Source organism: Phocoena sinus, chromosome 13, assembly GCF_008692025.1.
Source record: "Phocoena sinus isolate mPhoSin1 chromosome 13, mPhoSin1.pri, whole genome shotgun sequence".
In the NCBI taxonomy this organism is placed as follows: Eukaryota; Metazoa; Chordata; class Mammalia; order Artiodactyla; family Phocoenidae; genus Phocoena; species Phocoena sinus.
Window position 1 is genome coordinate 38,375,077 of NC_045775.1, and position 16,766 is coordinate 38,391,842.

The following is a 16,766-nucleotide window of genomic DNA, read 5'->3' on the forward strand; positions in this document are numbered from 1 at the left end:
ACACAAAAACTGTGAGATAGTTCCCATGGTCACCATCATAATTCTGGGAGAGGAAAGCCATGGTTCAGTTAAAGATTTGCAAGAGGGAGTTCCCTGGTGGTCTAGTGGTTAGGATTCTGGGCTTTCACTGCCATGGCCTGGGTTCAATCCCTAGTCAAAGAACTGAGATCCAGGGCTTCCCTGGTGGTGCAGTGGTTGAGAGTCTGCCTGCCATTGCAGGGGGTGCGGGTTCGTGCCCCAGTCCGGGAAGATCCCGCATGCTGCAAAGTGGCTGGGTCCGTGAGCCGTGGCCGCTGAGCCTGCGCGTCCGGAGCCTGTGCCCCGCAACAGGAGAGGCCACGACAGTGAGAGGCCCGCGTACCGCAAAAAAAAAAAAAAAAAGAACTGAGATCCTGCAAGCCATGCGGCATGGCCAGAAAGAAAAAAAAAAAGATTTGCAAGAAGGTAGATCTTGAGCACTTTCTTCTCTCCAGTGATGAAGCCCCTTGTAATAATGATGATGATGGTTTCATTTACTTAGCCCCTGTAGAGGCAGATACTATGCGAAGAGACTATCTTAGTTTCATATCAGTGCTGCAGTGCAGGGGAGTGACCAGATCTTTATCCCCATTTACAAATGAGTACACTGAGCAGCAGAAAGGTAAAATAACTTTCCCTTGGACACACAGCTAGAGAGAGGAGCAAAGCTAGAATTCAAATGCAGCCTTTTCTCTTTCCATATGCAACCTTGCCTCCAACTACCAAAAATGTTTTTTTGTCATTTCCACAAAACTGAAGACAACAAAGTATATTCCCCAGCCCCCATTCTCTTTACTGGTCCCATTCAATCCATTCAATGAATAACTGAGGTTGTATTAGTTTGCTAGGGCTGTCATAGCAAAGTACCATAGACTGGGTGGCTTAAACAACAGGAGTTTATTTTCTCACACTTCTGGAGGCTAGATGTCCAAGATCAAGGTGTCGGCAGGGTTGGTTCCATCTGAAGGCTGTAAGGGAAGGATCTGTTCCAGGCCTATGATGATTAATTTTCTGTGTCAACTTGACTAGGCCCTGGGATGCCCAGATATCTGGTTAGACATTATTTCTGAGTATGTCTGTGAGGATGCTTCTGGAAGAGATTAGCATTTGAATGGGTGGACTGAATAAAGCAGATTGCCCTATCGAGTGTGAATGGGCATCATCCCATCCTTGGAGGGCCTGAATGGAGCAAAAAGCTGGAGGAAGGCTGAATTGATTTGCTCTGTCTGTCTGAGCTGAGATCTTGGCCTTCTCCTGGCTTTCGACTGGGACTTATACCAGCAGCAGTCCTGGTTATTAGGCCTTCAGACTCAGACTGGAAGCCATGCCACCAGCTTTCATGTGTCTCCCACTTGCAGATGCAAATCATGCCACTTCTCGGCCTCCATAATCACATGAGCCAGTTCTTTCTAAGTTCTATTTGAATTTATAAGGCTGGGCTCCTACTGGTTTTCTGGAGAACACTAATACGAGCCCTGTCTCCTTGGTCTTTAGATGGCCATCTTCTCCCATCTTCACATCATCTCCTTCTGTGCATGTCTGTGTCCAAATTTCCTCTTCTAAGGACATCAGTCATATTGGATTAGGACCCACCCTAATGACCTTATTTTAACTTAATCACCTCTGTAAAGACCCTATCTCTAAATAAAGTCACGTTCTAAGGTCCTTGGGGTTAGGACTCCAACAAATGAATGTGCGGGGTGAGGGCACATAATTCAGCCCATAACAGGGTTTGTGGAGCTAACCGTGACTCATCTCAATACAGGCTGCATTTAAAAGAGGAACTCAAGAGAACAGATTTCAGATGATGGAACTCTGGATTTCAAGTGGTGGAATTCTAGTTTTCACAGCGGTCCCTAGGGGTGGCAAAGGCCCACCCTATAGTTCTTAATAATGGCACCTCAAAGGTATCACACCCTCTGCCAAAGGGGCCTTAGCAACTGGTGGAATGTGCGTTATTATGAGGACAGGGCATTGTGATGGTGGCCAGGCTGTGGAATCTTGTGAGGCCAAACGTTAATGCCTCAAAAGATGTCCTTTGGCCCCAACCGGCAGTATTGTGGTTTTCTGGATGGCAACAGAGGACAGGGAGAGATGACGGAAGGCCGGGGGGCAGGAGAAAGCTGCCCAACCTTCCCCAAGATGGTGCCTGATGACCCCATGTCCGAAGGGAAGTCAAAGCCTTCTATGGTAAGGAGGATGCCTCTTCTCACTGCCCCAGCCTGTCCCAGCACAGGGGGGAAGAGCATAATGGGGACACCACAAGATAGGAGCTGAGAGCTGTTAGATTCCAGAGAACTGCTAAGAAGAGTAGGAGACGTGCACCCTATCCCCACGCTGGCACCCAGCTGTAACTGGAGACCAGGTAGCCCTTCGTAAGATTGTCAGGTCACTTGAAGCTGGCTTTGGTCTCCCCCGTCTAGCTCTCCATGTGGGGCCCTTTCCTCCTCCTGCAGATGGGACCAGGCTTCCCCATAACCCTACCGTTGGTTCCCATATACTGAGGTTCTCTCAATGCAGACCTTGGGTTTCTTCCTCCCTCTGTGGCCCCCAGAGGACTGGATGTCTAATTGGCCTCAAAGTAGAGTGGGAGGTGGGAAAGTTACCACCAGTAGTGATCTGAAGATCACGAGGAAGACAGACTTCTACTCAACCCTCCCAAAGGCCCCACTTGCAACTTTAGGGCACCATTCTTCTGTGTCCGTTTGCCCTCTCCTCCTTAACTCTCAGGTCCTGATAACTCCGTCGAAGTTTCTCGGGAGAACTCAGTCTAGATGTTTACAATTCACACCGCTTTCAAGCACCCCAGTGCACTGTGCCTAGGGCTGCAGGAGCGTGGTGGGGTAGGGGTTGGGCGGCCCCATGCTAACCCCTCCAGACCCCCCACTTCCCCCTTCCCAGGCCCAGGAGGCAGAGTCCCCCAAGCCAGACTTGTCCTACGACTACCTTGAGGAGATGGAAACTTGTGAGGACAGAGGCTGCCCGGGGCCACCTAAGTCACTCTCCTCCAAGGCCGGCCCCGCCACCACCAAGGGCCAGGAGGGCGATGGACCTGAACGCGCAGAGCCGCCCCTGGCCCCAGCCGCAGCGGCGCCGGGGACCCCAGGGCCCCAGCGAAACGACGAGATGGAGCTGGAGAAGATGCGCATGGAGTTCGAGCTCGAGCGGCTCTGGTACCTGCAGGAGGAGAACGAGCGGCAGCGGCAGCACGAAGAGGTGATGGAGCAGCTGCGGCAGCAGGCGAGGCCCCGCCTAGTAGGTGACAGGTCCCAGCTGGGAGGCGAAGGGGGCGGGGAAACTAGGGGTGAGGGGAGCCCATCCCTGACCTGCACGGGGAGCCCACCTTACCTGCTTCTCGGCTGTTCCCTGCCCTGCGCCCGCCGGCTCACTGCTTTAGAGCTTCCATGTTAAGCTGAGATCCAACTCTTCAAGGATCAACCCTCCCCAGGAGGGACCCGGAAGCCACCTTGTCCACTTGCCTGTCCATGGCTTTCCTCCTCAGGGAAAACTCTTCAACACTTCCTCTATGTCTGGATTTCCACCACTCTCTACTCCTCTCTGCATCTCTTAAAATAGGACGCCTGGGACTAGACCCAGAACTCCCACTGCAGTCTGGCTAGTGGATTTTGATAGAACCATCCCCTGCTCCCCTGATCAGGGCCGCACGTGTTCTGTTGGATCACGCTGCCTTGCTGTCAACTAAAACTTAGACATCTTTTGGCAAGAAATGGACCACTCTCCCCTAATCTAAATGGGGATAAGAAAGCCTGCTTGTGATTAAATGGGACGGGAAATGCTTAGCACTCTGGCTGGGCCTTCATAAGCACTAAATAATGAAAGATGTTACTGTTTAAAGCAATGCTGTCTGGGCTTTAAATTCAGACAGGCCTGGGTTAAAATCCTGGCTCCACCACATATAAATTGTGTGACACTGGGCAAGTTACTGATCCTCTTTGGGCCTTGGCCTGCTCATCTGTAAGGTAATACCTACCTCATAGGGTTGTCGTGAGGATTAAATGAAAGAATGCATGTGAGGCACTTTGCAGTGAGCCTGGCACATTGAGGTAAGCACTCAGTGTTAGCTATTACCATTTTTATGTACTCACGCACTTCACTTCTTGACACAAATGCAACAACTTACGTTCATCATTTCTCAATTTTATCAGGATGTAATGTATTAGCTATGCTTCCCAGCTCTGAGTCATCCTCAGTTCTGAGAAACTTGCCTCCTGGCTTTATCCAAGTCATTGCTGTAATTGTCGAGGAGGATATGACCTAAAGTAAATACCACTAAAAGATCTCCCTACAGGTTAGCAATGTTCCATTAATCAGCACCCTTGAGTTACATTATCTCCAGCTCACATTTCTCTACCTTGTCCAGAAAACTGTACTGAGACACACTGTCAAATGGTTTCCCAGAATTAAGATATTACACTATAGCAATTCCCCAATTGACTGGTCCATTTTTTTTTTTAAGAAAATTAGGTTGGTTTTGCATGATTTGTTCTCAATGAACACATGCTGGCTTCTTAACAATTCTCTTTTGTTTTCCTTGCTCACAAAATACCTGCTTTTTAGTTTGAAAATCTTTCTCCTTGCTGGAGGAGATGGAAATCCTTGGTGTACAGTCCTATCTGCTCTCTGTCTTCTGCTTTAAAAAAAAAATAGACAACTGAAAGTGTTTTGAAAAGTCTAAAAGGTTTCACAAATGCACAATTTGTTATCAAAATCACAAATAATAGCCATTAGCACGTAGACCACAAACAGTGGCAGAAAGTCCACGGAACCAGAGCCACACCAGGTCTGCAGAAAAACACAAGATCTGTCCAGCCCTCCAGTCCCACCAGAACACTGGGTTTCTTCCTCTGGTCTTCCATCTTCCTTACTATTCATTTTAGAGGTGGCATCACTGGAGTCATTTCCTGCCCCCTCAGTTTTATTTAGTTACTCTCACATTTTACGTAGCTGGTTCAACAATAGTATACCCAAAACCCCAGTCTTTTAACAATAGATTACAAAAGGGTTTTACTTCCTGTGCCTTTACTTGGAGAGCTGACTTAATTTTTAAGCCTCCCACCTCTCTTCTTCTGGGTGGGTGGGTGGGTGGGTAGATAATTGTCATTGTATTGAAAAATATCTCTATGAATATGTTTCTTGTGAATTTAGGGCATCACAGTCCCTGCCATATGCCTGCTTACAAAAAATGTGGCATGAGTTTAAAAGATATTTTAAAGAATGAACCATGGGTAATGCCTTCTTAACTATAGATCAAAATAGCTATATCAGCTTTTACTCTACTTATATGTTGATGCTTTCTATAGTTAAAATGGGGGTCTGTTCGACTTTAATTATATAGATTCTGGAAAAGAGCAATACACAGGCAGAATCAGCCAGACAGCTCAAGCTGCCTCCCCCACACCCCAAACCCTAAGAGTTTACGGAGGCCCCATCACCTGTGTCTTACTACCCGTCTGCAGGAGAGACCACCCCCTGGGCTGAAGGACCACAGCCTGACCTTATGTGACATGCACTACGGCCCAGAGAGTCAGACACAGTCATCTGTGCCCAAGGGACCCCCTCTCATTGTGCCACCATCCAGAAAACAAGGTGGAGTATCTGGGGACACTGTCCAGAGAACACACCCAAGACCTGGTGTCCAGATGTGGGGATCTCACGCCCAAGACCTGGTGTTCACATGTGGGCTCAGAGGCTGCATGGAGTGTACCAAGAAAGGAAGGGGGCGGCCTGACTCAGGAGGGCTAAGACCAGGCTCAAGAAGTGAAAACTCATGAGTCCCCTCTGTGCCCGTGACCTTGCCTGGGATTTTCATTCTCGTCCTCACTCTTCCTCCTCATCATCTTGTGAGGTGGGCACGATTACCCTCACCTTAGGTGAGGAAGACAGCCTGCCCGAGGTCACGTTCAGGAAGGGACAAGAGCAGGATTGAAGCCCGGGTCTGCCTGGTACCCAAGCCCTGGTTTTGCCATTTCTACTCTCTTCTTTCCCCCGCAGTTCTCGGGAGGCCTCCAGGACCTCCTGCTTCCCCAGAACCAATTCGCCATGTTCCTGTACTGCTTCATCTTCATACACACAATCTATGTCACCAAGGAGATGATCTTCTTTCTCTTCTCCAAGCACTACCTGTTCTGCATCGCGGCCATGTTGCTCTGTTTGATTAAAACTTTATGGTCATACTTCCAAGTGCCTTGGCTCTCTCCAACACTGGGCACCTCCTTCCCTCACCCGTGCCTCCCTCCCATCGGAACTTGCTGTTAGGAAATGTTTGCTGTCAACCATTTACACCTTAGTGCGGAGAAACATGTTGTTCAGGCCTTCTACTAAGCCTGAGTTCCCACTGTGGATAAAGATGCTTTATTCCCCAAGAGGAGAATTTCAGAAGGTAGCAGGCCAGGGAAGTATCTGTAGGGAGAAGGGTTTAGAAAGCCTTTCCAGAATCACAGAAATCATACCATGACCAGGCTGACTTGCGATCCACCACATCTACTCAGATAGATCTTCCCTGAGGTGTGGGGAGCTGGGGTAGGCTTTTGAGGGTAGGCCCCCCAAAGACATCCACATCCCTGTGAATATGTCACCTTATGTGGTAAAAGAGACTTTTGAGATTAAATTAAGAGCCTTGAAATGAAGAGATGATCCTGGACTACCCAGAGGAGCACAATGTAATCATAAGGGTCCTCGTAAGAGGGAGGCAGGAGGGTAAGAGGCAGAGAAGGCGATGTGGCCATGGAAGCAGAGGGGAGAGTGGTGCAGGACCATGAGCCAAGGAATGCGGGCAGCCTATAGAAGTTAGAAAAGGCAAGAAAACGGGTTCTTTCCTAGAGCCACCAGAGGAATGCAGCCCTGCCAAACCCATTTTAAACGTGTGACCTCCAGAACTGTAAGAGAATAAATCTGAGTTGTTTTAAGCCGCTACATCTGTAATAATTTATTGCGGCCGCAACACTAACACAGGAAACTAATACAGGAGCCAAGGTTCCCCAAGCTCTTTCCAGCTCTGCAGACATGTCAAGATGGCATCACCAAGGCATTGGCAAGGGTCCATCTAGCCCTGGGCCTGAGCAGGACTGTACACAGTCCACCATGCATGCTTGGAGCCTGCCCTCAGCAACATGCAATTCAAGAAGAGAGACGCTGAAGAAGCTCCAGGAAACCCAGGACAGGCCTATCAGATATCCTGATCACTGAGCAGCACATGCCTGGGTGAGGCGGGGGCAACATCTGGGCATACTCCTGGGGGCACAGGTAAGGAGGCATTGATTGATTAGGTGCAGTCAGCAATGATGCTCCAGTAGAAAAATAGGAGAAAAAAAACCTAAAGAGGCCACACGCCCAACCCTCAAATCACATACACACACATACACACACACACAGAGATACATAACAAATAGTTGTCTACAACAGAGATATACACAACAACAGGCGGCAACAACCAAAAGGAACAGACTTTGGGCAGTAGGGGACTCACAAGAGGCACAGAAGTGGCCCAGTGTAACAAGGGAAAGGAGTTCACCTCCCCCATCCTCTACACATATACGTGCGCGCGTGCACGCGCACACACACACACACACACACACACACACACACACACACACACACACAGCAGGTTGTCAGCTGCCCCCACCTCACCAGCCCTGCCCAGGAATGACGGCCAGCACGGGAGACTTTAAGGATAACGCAGCAAACTGAAGGGACACAGCTTTGCAATCAATCAAGTCTTTTTTGACCCTTCCTCTTCCTGGACATAAGGCTCTGCTTTAAGAGGAACAAAAGAATACGTTCTGTCTTGCTGGGCTCTCTGAGTGATGCAGAGCGAAACACATGAAAAGAGAAGACCGCCGCGGGACTCATTGTCAGTACACATTATCACGCCGTTTCAGTCCACGGTGACTTCTCATTTTCCACCCAGTTCAATTCATTCATTCCCATTTATAGCTGCGCGTGACAGGTATTTACTTGGAAGTAATAAAACTGTCATTTCTCATTAAACTTTCAATGGCAGAATTTTTTTGCTATGGGTCACTTCTCACAATCTAATTTGATCTGGGTTTCTGGGGTGGGATTGAGGCAAAAGAAGGAGGAGATCAGGATATCAAAAAGATTAAGGCCCAGATGTTTAATTCACTACAACAAACAGAATTGGGAGTTTGTTTATAAAAAAAAAAAAAACAAAAAACTGCTATAAGACCATTCAATTCATCATCCTGTTGCCAGGTAAAACTGGACTTAAATACACCCATTTTCCTTACAAATCTTCAGAGAAAGATTAGTAAACTCCTTTCAGTTAAGTTAGCATGTCTTCTCACCCCCTTCACAATGGCCATGAAATCTCCCCTCTATCCTTACTTCCTACTCTGATAGAAGACTGAAGCCAGCAGCCAAAGATCTACCCTAGGCAGAAATGAAAACAGCTCATGGTCACTCCTCAAACTTGATACAGACCTCACTGTTCAAATGCAACGCAGAAAATCAGAAGGAAGGGAGAGACAAAAGTGGAGAGAGATACAAAGGATAGAAAAAAGGCACAGCCTAGGATTACCAAGCAGGCAACAAGTCAACATACAAGCCCTTCTGGAGCACCTCCAATATGCCAGGCACTTGGCTACATGCTTTATGGAGGCCCGGGAGGCAGACATGTACATTATACCCATTTCACAGACAAGGATACTGAGGCTCAGAGAGGTTAAGCGATGTGCCCAAGATCATCTTAGATCTCAAGTCTGACTCCAAAGTGATCTTTCTGTATTTCCACACTCCCCAAATCCTGCCTTGGAGGATCTCACAGCCTTGCTGAGGACATGCAGCTGATACACACTAAAGTATAAAGAAACTATCAGGCACATAGACCTCAGTGATGAAGGAGATTAAAGGAGAGGTCCCTGGAGCCCAGGGTGATAGGAAGTCTTCTCAAAAGAGCAGCCCACAAGGGCAGGTAAGCCTGGGACAGGTAGAAAGGAGTAGCGAGAACTCATGTGAATTAAGACCAGGGTGGGAGTGTATAATCTATACTCAAAGAAGGAGCAGGCACATGCTTGCTCCGGTGAATGGTAACAGGCCTGGAAAACTGATTTGGAGCCAAATTTTATAGTCGTGAATATTGACCTGAGGAATATGAACTTAGTCCCTTGGGAAACAAGGAATCCCTGAAGATTGTAGAGTGAGATAGTGACCCTCCCCCCACAAAGAGGGGAACTCCTCCCCCCTCCCCTCTCCTGGGGGCCACGTTCTTGCCTTGACCTTCTCTTCCCATTTCCAATCCAGGAACATTCTTTCTGAGGTCCCAGTATGAAGACTGCATTTAGCTGTAAAAGAAACCCAGCCACAGTGGCTTAACCAAATAGGGGTTTATGTGTCTCACATACTCAGAAGTCCCAGGTTGGGCAGTCCGTGATGGTGAAACTTCTCAAGGAAGTCATAGAGGAGGATCCTTCTTTTCGTTCCACCATCCTTAGCATATGGCTTTTATCCCCCTCACCCCATGGCTTTTAGCCTTATAATCTCAAGATGGCTGCTATAGCTCCAGGTATCAACTCCAGGTCAGCAGAGGGGGGAAGAGAAATGGGGCCATCTTTTTTCAAAGCTTTCCAGAAAGATCCGCCTAGAGACTTCTGCTTACATCTCATTGGTCAGCCTGGTCATGTTGCTGCTCCTAGCTTCAGGACATATGAGGTGTGGTAAGTTTTTGGCCTGGACAGTGTTGCAGCCTTGAACAAAATTAAGATTCTGATAATATGGTGGGGGTGGGGAAGGGGAGGGGTGGATACTGAATAAGCAAATAACTGTGTCTACCGTACCTTGCTGCTTTCTTAAGCCCAGCTCCCTCCCACTCTCTGCCCCAGTGTCATGGTCCAGGTTGAGACAACTGGGTAGGACACAGCTGTAGCCAAGCTGGAGCTGGGCCTGGCCCACAGCTGCACTTCTGCCTTAAGGCCTGGCTCACATACCACAGCAGGAAGGTCATGGTTTTCTCCGGATACACAACTGGAACAGCTCTGCCTGCAACCTCCTGACCTCTGCCTGAGGCCCCAGTATCTTACACAACCGGGGCCACAGCCTTGCCTGGGGACTTAGAAGGGCACACCCCTCTGTGCTGGGTGCCCTCAGCAAAGTTGCAGGAGGAGGTGAGTCTGCCCTGAGAGTCCCTCCCCTTCCTGAGTCCCAGATCCCACAGGACAGAGCCCAGTGCCCCCAATGTCTGTCCTGTCATCCCACTCACACCGTGATGCTGAAGACAGAGTGTAACGGATCCTACACATTACACTCAGCTTCAGCCCAGGCAATTGAGCACTAATAGTGAACTTTCGGGAAGGCTTAGGAGGAGAAAGATAGAAGAATCTTTCCTGCTCCCCAAATGGAATCACATACGTGGCAACCCTGAGCCCAGGGACGGGGCTAGAGTCCTGGAGATGCTGAGATCTGCGGGAGGGAAGGGGGAGCAGGCTTGGCTTCCAAGGCCACTTCCCTGCCAGATCGGTTTCTAATCCCACTTCAGGAGGTGATTGCAAGCAAGTTGGTTAAGCTTTCTAGGCTTTATTTGGGTGACCTGAAAATTATCTAGACTCTAACTCAGTTTAAAAAAAAAAAAAAAAGGTGGGGAATGGGGAGAAGGGGACCAAAGAGCTTAGGGTCTGATTTCAGAAATTCCTACCTAACTGATCTGAGATGGTGTCCTGGGAGCACCTGAAGAGTGTCCCAACTGATTGTAATGTTCAGCTTCATTACAAAACCTAAATCCTTGCTACTCTGCACGTGATCTGAGGACCAGCAGCCCCAGGCATCTTAGAAATGCAGCATCCCAGGCCCCACCCTGGACCCCACTGATCGTTTGCATTTTTGACAACATCCCCAAAGACTCTTGTGCACCTGAAAGTCTGCAAAGCACTGCTCTAGGTGATGTAACTCAATTCAACCTTTGCTCTGTTGTGAAGACACTGCTCTTGGCCTGGAGGGTCTTCGGGGGTGGGAGGGTACGTGGAGGCAAGATAGGAAGGAGTGGAGAGAGGATAACTGAGCACGTAGCCCCCACCAGTGCCGTGGGAGCCTCCATCACAGCTGGCAGGTGCAGGCTGGATGGCAGTGTGTCCGCCCCTCCTCCCTCTGTGCTCTTCACCAGTACTTGCTCTGGGCTTCTGAGCCACCAAATGATTTCTCCCAGCACTCTGCGATTCACCAGAAACTTCCGGAATCCCCCCAGGCCTATCTCTGCCTCTGTCCCTTTTATGATCTAGCTCCGTTGCTTGGGGGGAAAAAAATCTCGCTAACATACATTCATTCATTATTTAAAGGTTGCCGCTGTTCTTTCAGGAAGGTTAAGCATGATGAAAAGATGGGATTTTTTCCACAGGGCGCAGCAGAAAAACTAGGGCTCCCGCATTTTTAAGCTGTTTTGGCCAAGTCTTATTGCATAATTTAAAGCCTGTGACTTATTTAGATTTAATTAGCCAAAGGAGCAGCTGCTGCGGGTTCATTAGTCAGTATTTATTAAGCGCTCCCAGAGGGCTTGTCCAGGGCTCTTAAGAGCCAAGTGGAGGATCAGCTTTGGACTTGCAAATTTCCTACACTTAAGTATGAGGGTATCGCAGATAGCGTCAGGAGGTAGGCATTTTTATTCCTCAAGAACAAAGGGGTGGCATCAAAGGGCCTGGGGTCATGAGATGAATCCCACAAACAACTCTGGCATGAGTCAGTGATTTAGGGACTCATGGTGACAGGTATGATAACAGCGTGCGGGCTCATGGAAAAGGCAGAGCTATACAGATGAGAGGTGTTAGTAAAAGATGAGCAAAGGGCTTCCCTGGTGGCACGGTGGTTGACAGTCCGCCTACCTATGCAGGGGACACGGGTTCGTGCCCGGTCCGGGAAGATCCCACATGCCGCGGAGTGGCTGGGCCCGTGAGCCATGGCCGCTGAGCCTGCGCGTCCGGAGCCTATGCTCCGCAACGGGAGGGGCCACAACAGTGAGAGGCCCGCGGACCGCAAAAAAAAAAAAAAAAAAAATAGATGAGCAAAGAATGTGTAGGGATCACCGACCTGACTTTAAGAACTGGGAGAAGTGGAGAGGATCAGAATCGGCTCCAGAGTCTGTGAGGCCCAGCGCAAAAGAACAATGCAGGGTGTCGAGAATTCCAAGGTGGTGACAGCAGAGCCTGAAACCAGGTGTGAGGTCTCCCTGAGCGCAGGGTCCCCCTGAGTATGGGGCCCAGTGCCAATGCTGTGGCAGTCCGCCCATGAGGCCAGCCCTCGAGGTGGATGAAGGAGACCCCCTGGGGTGGGGGGCTTTTGTGGATCCCCTCAAATCCCATCCTGGTCCTCGGCACCCCATCAGCTGGAGGAAGGGGAGCAGGTGCTATGCATTTTGAAAGGGGGTGGGGACCACGGGAGCAGGCCCAGCAGTGGAGGATGCTGAGTCTGGTGGCCTGGGGGGACAAAAGGTCCCCTCCCAGGCAATGCAGGGGTGCCCCTCGTACACCCACCGGCTCTGGAGGCAGAGTCTGGCTAAGCAGGAGGCACCTCTTGGTGTGCAGGTCACGCCCCAGGCTTGCAGCTGCTAATCCCAGGGCTAACAGAAGCAAAGAGCTCTCCAACTCTTGGCGTGTCCCCTCCCTCCTGGCTTCCGCCCCCAGCCCCATTCAGCTGCCCGTTTTTCTCTGGGCTAGAAAATCCCAAAATAGGAGAATAAAGCTACACTTTTTACCCTCATGAGCCTCATTTGTATCAAATGACACAGTCACTTTGCCGCAAACTTTTTCATCAAAGGAGCCTTTGTAGGGTCCTGGGGCAGAAAGCAGGCCTTGGAAGACAGCCACCAGGAAGCCGGGCAGAAAGTGCTGAGCAAGGCAACCCTTAGTTTAGGTAGTGGGGGGGCGGGAGGGAGGCGGGGGAGGGCGGTCTCAGACATTCTCTACCATGGACCTGCTCTCCTCCCAGCACTCTCTTTGACCAGGAGATGCCAGAACAGCTAATTGTGTGCTGCCGGGACCAACCCACTGCCGGGGGCTCAATCAGTGCTTGAAGCAAATGAATGAACAAGCCAATGAACTAAAGGATACACTAGACAACCTGAGAGAGGATCCCGAGCTCAAGCCTCTGTGAAGACGTGCTGGAGAGGAGAGAAGGGAGCACACGCTTCCCCAGTACCTACTGGCTATTCTGCCCCGTGCAACACACTTTATGTTAACTCATCTCATCGCACGGCCACTCCCTGAGGGAGTGCTATAACCATCCTCACTTTGCAGAAGAGAACGAGACTCAGAGAGGTTCAGGAGTTGCCTGAGCTCCCTCGGCAAGAAGGTGGCAGAGGTCAAGTGTGGCGCAGAGCTGAAAGTTGCTTTAAAGAAAGCTACGAAATCTATGTCTCATTTATTTGTATTTGTGAATGACGATTCAGAGCTGCTTTGATAACGTATGTGAAAAGTACTGTTACTGTATTTCATGTGGTATTATGCAGTCCACTATGTCTCTCTATTGTGCACACCTACGGGTAGTGGCTTCAAAGGTACTTGGCTTAAAAATCTACCGTTTCATTCCACCCACTCTCTCCCTTCCTCCCACCAAAGGCTGTGGAGGGAAATGTCTCTGAGAGGGGACAAGGACGTAAGTCCTCACTAGCCCAGGAACTTCACACACCTGCTATTTTCTTGGCGAGAGGGAGATCCATACTCAAAGCCCTTGATGCCCCCCACTCCCCTCCCTCCCTCCCATTTCCACCATGTGACGATGCAGGCCCCCTGTCTAGTTGTTCAAGGGCATCCAGGAATCCAGTCTTTTTATGTGTTGGTTCCATCTTTTTAAGCACTCTGTGGACCTAACAAAAGTCTGTGGGCCCACCAGTTCACAAACTTTGAACTTGAGATGTGATTTCCCTTACGATAGAGTCTTCTGTTTCACTCAGAGACATGCTGGGGCGTTTCTTCAAACAGAAAACACTCCTAGTTATGAAAATAGAACGTGATTCACTCCAGCACCGCGTTGAAGCACAGAAGCAGGAGTAAAGCATGCTTCTTCCCTTCACAAATAGCCTCCCCTTGAGGTGTTTCAAGAGACAGATCTCTTAATGCATTTCAAATCAGGTTAGAGTGGCAAAAATCCAATTTTCATACAACTTCTTGAAGGAAGATGGGAATTTGGCTCGAGCCTGGATCAGAGTTAAAGAAGGGACAAGGCAGGGGCCTGGGGGTGGGGAAATGAGGCAAGAGAGTGCGTTGAGGGTGGAGGGCAAAGGGGGGTGCCCTCGCTGAGAGACGTGGAGAGAGGCTGGCAACAGCTCTGTGAAGTTGGTGAGACAGAGAGGTGGGTCATGCGGATCGGAGCCAACTGGAGAGGGGAAGAGGATGAGGGAGCTCCTTAGTTGCCATGGTGACAAAGGAATAAGGAAAGGGGGGGGAAGAGTGAGGGGGGAATCTCGGAGAAGAGCTATATTATGCTGCTACAACCAGCTCTCTCCTCTCCACCCAGGACCCCTGCCTATGACTCCCTGGGCCCTCTGCCACCTCCCCCACCTGACTCCATTCATCCCTGGCGTGGATAAAGTCCTATGAAATTACGTCAAGGACATTTAGATCCTATACATGGGTGGTCTGGACAGATACCTACTTACGGTGCATCTGGGTCTCCAAAAGGCCTCTTGAATTCAAAAATATTTTCTCCACTGTCCTGCTATATAAAGCTTACAATTCTACTATTAGGGCAAAATTTCCTGGACTAAGTATTTGTTCATGTTCAATTACAAACCCTCCTTAGGAACTGTAATATCTTGGATATTAACTTCTAGAATCTCATAAATTAATTTATCACATGTAGCAGGGATCTCAGCCTAGGAATGTCCACTACTAGGATTCAGGCATATCTAAATATGTATGATAAATTAGTAGGGCAGACCCCAGACGGGCCAGTTCATAGGATGGTTCCAGTGGCATCTGCTATGTGTGTTAAATGTTCATTTCCCCTTGATTTTCTTTTGGGGAACTCCCTGTTCATCAATCTTTGTCCAAGAGGTTCAAGTGGGCTGACTTCCAATCGAGGGTGGACCCAAGACCCAGACCTGGCCAATCAGAGCATTCCATCTCCTGGCCAAATGATTGGTTCTGGTGTGGACACATGACCCAAGCCTAACCAATGAGTCTCAGACTTAGGACTTTTGCTGGAACTCCTGGGAAAGATAAACTCTCCACTGGGTACTAAGCAAGCAGAATAAATGTCCAGAGCTACTGGAGGCTGTCTTGTTCCACTCGGGGAAGGCCTCACTGAGAATAAAGCTGACGTGAAGAAAAGCAAAGCCAAGAAGAGATGAGAAGACTCAGGGAAGGAGAGGGAGGGAGGGAGGAGAAGGAGAGAGAGTGAGTCCTTGTTGGCATGATTTGAGCCCCTGGATCCACCTGAAACAGAGACATCCCTACGCTTTTCAGTTGCTATTAACTTTGATTTAAATTGTGTTTCTGTCACTTGGAACCAAGAGTTCTGAATCATGCAAGGGCTTTCCCATTTGGCTAAGGAGAAGAGGATTACATGAGTTGGAACATGGGCTCAGCAATAGCTAATGGAGGTGATTTGGCACCTGTTCCCAGCCTGTCCTCTGGAGAAAGCCGTGGAGATGAACCTAAACAAGGGAGTGCGAGAGGCGTGGGGAGAAGTGGAGCTATTAGAAGCATACATGAGAACCCACATGTCGAAAGGGAGCCATTTGTCCACTTCTGGAGGGAAAACAGCCCTGCTCTGGCCCCATGAGGGGTTGAGGTATTGATGTCTGTGCCAAGGGAAATGGTGGTAGGACCTTGCTGAGAGGGGATGCCAGTGGGAAACCAGAGAGAAGCATAGTCTGTACACTCACAAAAGGCTCCATGAAAAGACCATGAAAGGTCTGGAAGCAACCCAAGTGTCCATCAACTGATGGGTGGCTAACTACTGTGTGAGAGAGCCATACAATGGAATATTATTTGGCAATAAAAAGGAATGAAGGGGCTTCCCTGGTGGTGCAGTGGTTAAGAATCCGCCTGCCAGTGCAGGGGACACGGGTTCGAGCCCTGGTCTGGGAAGATCCCACATGCTGTGGAGCAAATGGGCACGTGTGCTACAACTACTGAGACTGCGCGTCTGGAGCCCACAAGCCACAACTACTGAGGCACAGGCCTAGAGCCCGTGCTACGCAACAAGAGAAGCCACCACAATGAGTAGCCCCTGCTCACCACAAGCAGAGAAAGCCCACACGCAGCAATGAAGACCCAGTGCAGCCAAAAATAAATAAATTAATTAAATAAATAAATTTTTTAAAAAAAGGAATGGAGCATTGATCCATGCTACCACATGGTTGAACCCTGAAAACATCATGCTAAGTAAAATAAACCAATCACAAAGGACTACATATTTTATAATTCCATTCATATGAAATGTCCAGAATACACAGATCTCTAGAGACAGATTAGTGGTTGCTTAGGGCTAGGGGGACAGAAAGATTGAGGGATGAGAGCTCGGGGTGCACAGTTTCCTTTAGGGTGATGAAATGTCCTAAAATTAAATGTGGTGATGGCTGCAAAACCTGAATATGCTAAAAGCCATCTAATTGCACACTTTAAATGGGGAAATTGTACGGTATATAAATTATATCTCAATAAAGCTGTTACCCTCCAAAATGGCTCTTGAGGTACCTGCCCAGTCCGCGTGTGGCAGGGGTAGGGGTGGGGGGTTGGCCTCCAGGAGGCCCAGGGCACATGATGTAGCTCTTGCTACTCTGGGAG

At 49.2% G+C, this 16,766-nt stretch overlaps 1 protein-coding gene across 1 annotated transcript; it reads left to right on the forward strand.

The window, feature by feature from the left end:
* Positions 1–824: 824 nt before the first annotated feature.
* TMEM247 (transmembrane protein 247) lies at positions 825–7,551 on the forward strand. Its single transcript, XM_032653246.1, is given in 4 exon segments — positions 825–2,107; positions 2,110–2,208; positions 2,926–3,273; positions 6,031–7,551. Coding segments are annotated over 4 exon segments (729 nt in total). The 5' UTR covers positions 825–2,089; the 3' UTR covers positions 6,295–7,551.
* The last annotated feature ends 9,215 nt before the right edge of the window (positions 7,552–16,766 follow it).